The following is a 7930-nucleotide window of genomic DNA, read 5'->3' as shown; positions in this document are numbered from 1 at the left end:
CGTTTAAACTCCTCGTTACTCGTCTCGCTCTCCCGTTTTATAATACGCCTTAAGAAACATTTAATCGAACAACATGAAACGTTCGCGTGGTTATGCGAAACCGTCAATATATATGTATATAAAATTCGAATACACTCGGCAGACCGCAAAAATGAACGAGGTGAACTTTCAACAGCATTACTAGACTCCAACGTGTCGCATAAACTATACAAAAATGAGCGCTCGAAGTTGGGGGAAACGAAATATTTTGGACGGTACGACGAAGAAGCATTTCAACAAAATCTTACAGTTTTTTTTTTTTTTGGTTTTTCTTTTATGCCACGGTTGCTTTGCCACAAAATCTTTGTGTTCCGCTCAAATTCAAATCGCTCTCAACTGTTCACCGGCTAAAATTGACCCGGCGAACCGACGCGTCTCTGCGTCGTAGATTTTTAGCTCGAAGGCGTCGATTGGAGAGGCTCTCGGGCGTAAGGCCTCCAGACTGTTTTACTTTCTCTCTTTCGCCCTTTTCTTCCCTCTTTCGCTCTTTTCCTTCACTTCCATTTACGCGTATTCTCATCGCGCTACACGCGGGACCCATATGTGCTTCCTTCGAACCTTCAGAATCCTCCGTGAGAATCTCTTCATCGCGATGGCGGCTGGTAGAACGCTCTTTTGTTCGCTTAACGATTTATTCTAGCCCGTCACTAGTTTTTTTTTTAATAGACGAAAGACATGTGGCTCTATTACATGCTCAAAAGCTGTATTTAAAAGTGTTTTTTTTTCGTTATTATTCTTTCTTTTTTTGCTATTATTCGTCTAGCGTATTGTTACAGCATCAGTTTTCTTATCGTTTGCTATGTTTCATCTTCTCTTTCCATTTCTCTTCCTCCCTTTCAATGTGGACGAATAATTTGTTTAATTACAGCATACGTTCCATTCTTGTTACTTGTCTTTCCAAATTTTATATAAATCTGGAAGGAGGGTAAATGGTTTGAACATATATAATTATTTGTAAGAATTATTATAGAAGGATGGTTCATACCTTTACCAAACGAAGAAGGTGGCGCTTAATTATTACTTGAGCCGTTGTGTAACATTAGCCAAGGCAACGGCAAATGCTTGCAAAGCGCTGAAAGGATATTGGAAATCCAGGGTGTAGGCGTTCCCGTCTATCCGTCCGAATTGCATGACCTAGCGCAGCATCGAAACAAATTGCGTTACTTAATCACGCAAAGTAGCTAACGAAAGAGGATCATTCTCGTACCTGTCGACCTTTGAATTCTATCTGAAAATTTTTAGCGCTCTCCTGAGTGACTCTGCCACCGAAATCGAGCTGATAGACCTGGCTAGACTCGTTCCACATTGGAGCTTTATTGTGCATCACCAGCTCTCGCCTCACCGCCTCTGACTTGTGACTTGCCAATCCTACGCCTTTCTGCTTCAACTGTACGACATATAAAATATGTTACAACGAGTAGTTTAACCTTTCGTTTAAACGCAAAAAAGTATAGTTTCACTTTTGCAGACGCTTAACTTGTTAAAGTAAAGCAGTGCATCGTAAGGTTTGCTTTAACTGCTTGTTTTGCTAACCTTTTGACGCAACTGCGCCTTCTGGAATGTCTCCAGGTTTCGATAATTTGCCGACGAGTCATCTTGCAGAAGTCCTTCCTCGTCTGAACTTTCGCCCCGACTTTTCCGCGTCTTTCTGCTTAATAAAGGACTGGATAGAAGCCTTCTTCTAATTGGCGAGGCGGAGGCTGGCCTTTTGCCTTTCTTCGAGGGTGCTGGGCTACTGGGTGAACTTCTGGGCAGTCTAAGAAAAGTTGTTCGTTATTGAAAATTTGTCTCGTCGAGTAATTTATGCTGCTTGATTAGTAATCGCGTACCTGGAGGATGGACGCGGCGATGGCGGTGGCAAAGAGTGGCTCTCGTCGAAATCTCGAAGTCGAGCTGCGAGGCCGTCCAACGATGACGCTAACGAACCACTTGGACTGGATCCTCTGGAATAATAATGTTCCAAGAAAATTTAATATCTTACGTCTGTTTAAAAATGATATTCTTTAATCTCGTTTCTCCTTTCGTCTTTTCCATCAATGTAAAAATAATAATTCAAATGAAATTCTACGTGAATTACCTAGGAGGCCAATAACAGTTTTTCAACCGACTCTTAACTTCCGGAAAATTGACCGCAACGGAGCCAGGAACGTGTTTCGTGCATTCGCTGGTCACTTCCACCGTGTCTGGTGACTTTTCCAGCGACTCGTTGCTTTTATCCTCGACAGCCTCCAAATTCGTACTCCCAACCGCCTCCTCAACGTGTTCTGGTAGCTTGGGTGGCAAAGCGATTTGCTCGTTGGTAGGGAATATATCGCTTGAATCGAGGCTCTTCGATTTGCCGCAGTTCCGTAGCCTTGGCGATTTCGAGGTCTGCTGTCCCATCTCCTGCTGCGTCTTGTTCTTTTTTCTCCTCTTGGTCTTCCTCGACACCAGGACCAGCCTCTTGTTGGGCGCCTCCTTCCTCAGCATCTTCAGTGCCACGTCGCAGGGGACCAGCTGCGCGTCCACCATGTCCAGGTAACCGACGCTGCAGCTTCGAACTATGGGATCGTTCACGCAAAGGGGACCGATGCTGACGACCGTAGGAGTCCTGTGAACGACTCGCGACTGATCGAACGCTTCCGCCTCGCCGCGTGTCTCGTCGTCGATGAACCGCATCTCGTCCGCGCGGGTAACGGAAGTGCTCGACTGACCCGCGTTCGCTTTCCCGCACGACTCGTGACACTTGGCGTCCTTCAGCTTCGACGTGCAATACGGGCAAGTCTGTTCTATGCACTGATCGATGTTCTCAGGGAATTGGTAAGAACAGGCTGGCGAGTGGTTGCTGGATAAATGTATACCATTCTTGCTGAACGGGCCACTGCTTGGTCCGTGCTGACCGCCTAAATTCGAAGACGCTTGGCTGGCGTTCGTCGAACTGGTAACGTTGTGATTGTTCTTACCTTGAACCCCGTTTACGTTACTCGAGCACGCCATATTGTGCAGGCTATTGAGGAATATCTGCGACTGAGGGCAGCTACTGTTCGTGTCGAGACCGTTCACGATGGAGCCGTGAGCGCAATGACTGCTCGACGCCTCCGTGTTCGAGGCCTGTCCGTTGTGCATCGACATTGGTATGATGGTCGAAGGACAAGTGGACAGCACGGTCTTCTCGTCTTGAGAGATCTGATTGAGCTTGTTGTTCTCCAGCTCCTTCTTCGAGACCAGACCCGGCTGCTGGTCCGCGAGGGCGGTTTTCATTCGCTGGATGTTGTTCGAGTAGTCAGTGCCAGTGTTCGAGGTCGCGATTATAGTCTGCGTGGGTGCGACAGCGTTTTTTGGCGACTGGAGCGCTGGTACGTCGCAACATCTCGGTGGATTGTGCCTCGGTGGTGTGCGATACGTGTTCGTCGGGCCTGTTCTCAAGTTCTCGTACAAGTTCCCTATTTCTTGCAGACCGACGTAGGGCAGCTCGTTCTCGAAGTTCTCGACCCTGGACAAGCTGGCTGGCAAGGCCTCGCTGGTCATGAACTGGTTGGAAATTTGAGACTTGGGACGATTGGGGTTGAGCCGCGCATTGCGTGGCGTCATTGGTGCGATCGGCGGTGGCTGTGCTTCGGACGTGCTTCTGGCGGCAGCTTGAAATTCCTGGAACGACTCCTCCTCGTCCTCGGAGAACAGATTTGGGTTGAACGTCGGGTCTGGACCTGCGGGGGGAATCGATTCAGATTCGACTGTGGTACATTCGCGATGCATGCGTGTGAGTTATTCATACTATTTGGCGAGGGAGAGAAGGCGGGACCCGGTGGAATGAATATTCAATATAACATATCAGACATTTGAGAAACTCAGAAGCGAGTGAAATATAAATCACTTTGATCCGCTCTACGTTCTACGAAAATTGCATTCTCAGAGCACCAAGTTGTTATGCATACAGTTATGAAATAAAATTTAATAAATATCAAAGGCAAGATATAGTTTAGTACAAATATAAAGTTAGAAGGGCTGCAGCAATTTTAGCTCCGCGTTGTATGGAAATCGCGGCGACTGAGAGTTGCCTCTCGAGTTCAAAGGGTTGGAATAAGAGAAATCGTCGATGCAACGTGGGCAACGAAAAGGTACGAGCTGGTAATATAATTGAAACGCAATTTCATTAGACTGACGTGGAAATGTGCGTGTACGTTACGGTTTCGCTAGAGTTGGTTCGTGATCGCGTACCTGCGGGCACGTCGTCGCGCAGCTCCGTCATCACCAGAGTCATTTGCCGCGGCTGCAAGTGCAGCAACGACGTTCGATAAGTAACCTGACCCAGGTTGGCGGGCACCGAATCAGCCAGCCCGTGAAACTTGAATTTCGTGCCCCAGATATTGGACGTTACTTCGACCAGCCTCGCGTGCTGCGAACAGATAAGTCTTGCGACACTACTGGTCACGCGACTGGCTTTCCAATACTCTAAGGCTCAAAGGGCTTGTTAAACTTTCCTGCATCACGCAATTTCTTATTCGCCGCCTCCGTGCGACCACCGTGCCGTCTTAAATCCTTCACTCGCGTCGTCCCTCAAAAGATATTACTAGGATACGAAATTTAGTAACTTGTTGTAGCAATACGAGAGTGAAAGTTGCGAGTAAACGGTTGTAGCGCAAGTTTATAATAGAAATTTGACTGCCACAGGTGTAAAAGCAAAAATACTTGGACCTGAATAGTTTGTTTGATTTCTTTTCAAAGTCTTATCGTAATAAGTATCCCTCTCGATCATTGTTTAAACGACACGTTGGATATGCTATAAATAATCTTGACATTATTGCTTTACCTCTGGCAAGGTGTCCACGTAAGTGAGATCATCAGTGTCCTCGTTCGATTTCTCTTCCCTTTTCCTCCTGCTTTTCCTTTTATTCCTAGGCGAGCCGCACAGGTCGGCTGTGTCCCTCTCCGTATCGGATCCATCGCTGAACGACGGGCACTGCGACGTGTCCTCCAGGACTTGAAGGGTGTCTTGGCTTTGTGGATCAAATATCACGAACTCGGGTCTGATCTTGCTCGTTCTTCTGCCTTTCAGGAGCGGCACCAGACCACCCAGATATTCTAAATACAATGTGTAACATGGCACTGGCTCCACGGCGTGTCTGAGCATGGTGCAGTGCAATCTTCCACCACCCGGAGGCGGACGCGACACGAAACGCCTTAATTCCCTTGGTTCTGGCACGGAACATCTACAAATGCAACGCGATGCATCGATATTTATCTTTTTTCAAAATTCTACTATCATTTTATCATCTTCATTCCAGTTTTATTCAATTTTCTTTTTCTTTTGGAAGACTATTATAAATGGAAGGTAGTATTTTTCATTAATTTTTAGTTTAATATAAATTCTCTTGCAATTATAGAGAGAGATACAATGGTAAGGACCAAGGACTATTTAATCCTTCGCAGAGTCCTACTACAGAGTACTAATAATTCTTTCCATGAATTACCCTCTCGCACATTTTATTTAATACCACGACGATCGAATTGGTGTTACGTACCTTATTGTACTAGCGAACAAGGCAGCCACAGACGCCCTCAATCTTGGCGGCAACGGAAGTTGCTGCACGCTCGACTCCCTCGTCAGCGCCGCCCTCACAGCTAAACGAGATAACAATTGCAGCGATCCTACTCGTCTGTAGAACGTTTGCATCGTGCATCAAACACTTTAGTATGGAACACAGTTGAACGGTGGTAAAAAGAAAGTGTAAGATAAGGGCTGGCCGTGGACGTTACCTTGACACCCATGCTGCGTGGACGCGCGCCCCAGTCGCCACGAAGAGCCGTCTGTCGTTGTGGCCCCAGGTCAACGCCGATACTGGACACTAATATCGATAACAGAAGGGTGAAGTTAACATATATAGCGTGTATTACAAGCCTGAACATCTCGACTATTCAGATAACCGATTTCCCCTCTGAAGAGATACGTACTTGCGTGTACGGTATCGCGGCTGTGTAGACAAGGGTGCCAGTGACCGAGTAAAACTTCAAGAGGTTCGTGTACTCGTGTGGGCTGCCCTGACCGTTGTCAGAGTCCTTCGTACCAGCGATCGCGAGCAGCTTCCTAGAATTGCTCCATTCCGCGTGCAACGGCGCCTTCAGGTTTGTACGTATCGTGACAGGCGAAACGTCGTCGAACGAACGCAGCATGACTATGTTCCCATCGGCCAGGCAAACTGCCAGCACGTAGTTCCGATCGTCTGGAAAACACGTAATTCTGGTTTCCTCGAATCCGCGATCACCCCATTTTTGGGCAACAAAAGGTTACGTATGTCGACCGTGCCTCATCCTCGATGCCACTGGAACTACTATCGCGAGTTTCCGTTTCAAAAGGAAAGACTGTCGGAGTGGCGAATAAAAAATAGACAGATTTACATATCTGAATATTTATGACCCACGCATATTGTTTGTGGAGATAGTTTGTGCTGGATAATGTTTCGTGTGTGGCACAGCAGAGATTGTTAGGGTGATTTGGGAACTACGTGGCGTTTTAATGGGTCAAGTGTTATCAGGCTCAGGTATTTCATGCTGAAACACCGTATTTCTTATATTCTTGCGATTCTTGGAATTCTGTTCAGTACAACGTCCTGCTATTTTATGAAGTACGTTATAAATAAATTATCTATTTTAGTTGTAACTCAAAGTCTCCACTTGCTTGCTTCCTTGATGGAAAATGAGTAATTGTAGACTACTAATTCATGGATTTCAAACGAAAAACTCAAAATGTTCTAATTTTTTAAATCAAGCTTTCATATCAGAAGCTTTTGCTCGCAATTACTGAAAGTGTTCCAGTACCTTTAGACAAGAGGCTATACGTGTATTCTGTACACACCGTCATACCTCTATGAGATCTGTCGTTCGATAAATCGTCGTCTCCTTCTTCCATCGTGAACTTCTCGGCACTCCAAGCCATCGAGGTGACACCAGCTGCCAGTTGTACTTCGGATACCATCGCCCCATGTACGTCCATTACTATTAATTGACCAGCCGTCGTCCCAAAATATACCTGTCAACGTCAATATTATACATGTGTGTGCGTGCGTCAAGAAAAAGTAATGCCAATATTCCCAAAAGAGTCATTCGTTGAAACGAACTTGGACGTTCGTTAATTATCGTGAAATGAAAGTAAGCTCGCTCGTTCGACAATGACAATTTTTCCAGTTAATTGGTGCGCGTGATGTTTCGTGGACCGCGTCAAGGAAGTATTCGCCTCGTAATGAATCTCTCTTCTAACCGTGACGAAGTGTAGCAGCACTCCATAATTACACGAATCCTTCGAAATTCCAAACAGACAGCGGCCTATCTCGTTTCACATTACGATGCACGATGTATTTAAGGTCGTGGCATTAAATGAGGGTTACGCGGGATGATGTACGCGCCCCCGTAACGAGGGTGTGTTCCGTTGTTGACTGTATTAATTTGTAGTTATTAACTCGGAGCAATTGCTCGTGAATTTCCATTGAAAGTGAAGGTTTCGAATTTATCGAGTTCTCGAACTGTTCGTAATGTATCGAGTAAAACGTGGAAAAGTATTTTCCATGCGAAAGAAAGTGCTCGGGTATAGTGAACGTTATAATAAGAGCATTTAAATATAAGTCGACCTTACTCTCTCAAATACCGTGTCATTATTTTTATTTCGCAAGGAAGCAGCCGTTCTTACGTGAAAGTATCGAAACTCGGATATTTTTCAAGAGTGGATTTAAGAAATTAAACTTCATTACTTTCTAATAGAAGAAGAGAAAGAGAAAGGGAGGTGTTTTTAAGTTATTAATGTTGGCATTTACACACTGTTATTTCTATTATTATATGTAGATTACAGCAAAGAAAATTGAGCAATCGTTTGTCATAATAAATGTACAAGATGTTCTTGCAAGATTATTATAGCGTTCGT

At 45.4% G+C, this 7930-nt stretch overlaps 1 protein-coding gene across 1 annotated transcript in view; it reads right to left on the bottom strand.

The window, feature by feature from the left end:
* Positions 1-571: 571 nt before the first annotated feature.
* Tusp (WD40 superfamily protein Tusp) overlaps positions 572-7930 on the bottom strand; it is a 47201-nt gene continuing 39842 nt past the window's right edge. The window contains exons 5-16 of the mRNA XM_076903124.1: positions 6880-7045; positions 5971-6239; positions 5776-5864; positions 5541-5675; positions 4829-5228; positions 4237-4414; positions 2117-3725; positions 1869-1982; positions 1573-1795; positions 1247-1426; positions 1025-1173; positions 572-953 (exon numbers count right to left, since the gene is read on the bottom strand). Coding sequence (XP_076759239.1) covers positions 1057-1173; positions 1247-1426; positions 1573-1795; positions 1869-1982; positions 2117-3725; positions 4237-4414; positions 4829-5228; positions 5541-5675; positions 5776-5864; positions 5971-6239; positions 6880-7045 — 3480 coding nt within the window. The 3' untranslated portion in view covers positions 572-953; positions 1025-1056. The remainder of the gene's footprint in view (positions 954-1024; positions 1174-1246; positions 1427-1572; positions 1796-1868; positions 1983-2116; positions 3726-4236; positions 4415-4828; positions 5229-5540; positions 5676-5775; positions 5865-5970; positions 6240-6879; positions 7046-7930) is intronic.

The sequence above is a fragment of the Xylocopa sonorina genome, chromosome 10, assembly GCF_050948175.1.
Source record: "Xylocopa sonorina isolate GNS202 chromosome 10, iyXylSono1_principal, whole genome shotgun sequence".
Lineage (NCBI taxonomy): Eukaryota > Metazoa > Arthropoda > Insecta > Hymenoptera > Apidae > Xylocopa > Xylocopa sonorina.
This window is presented reverse-complemented; position numbering and strand designations above follow the sequence as displayed.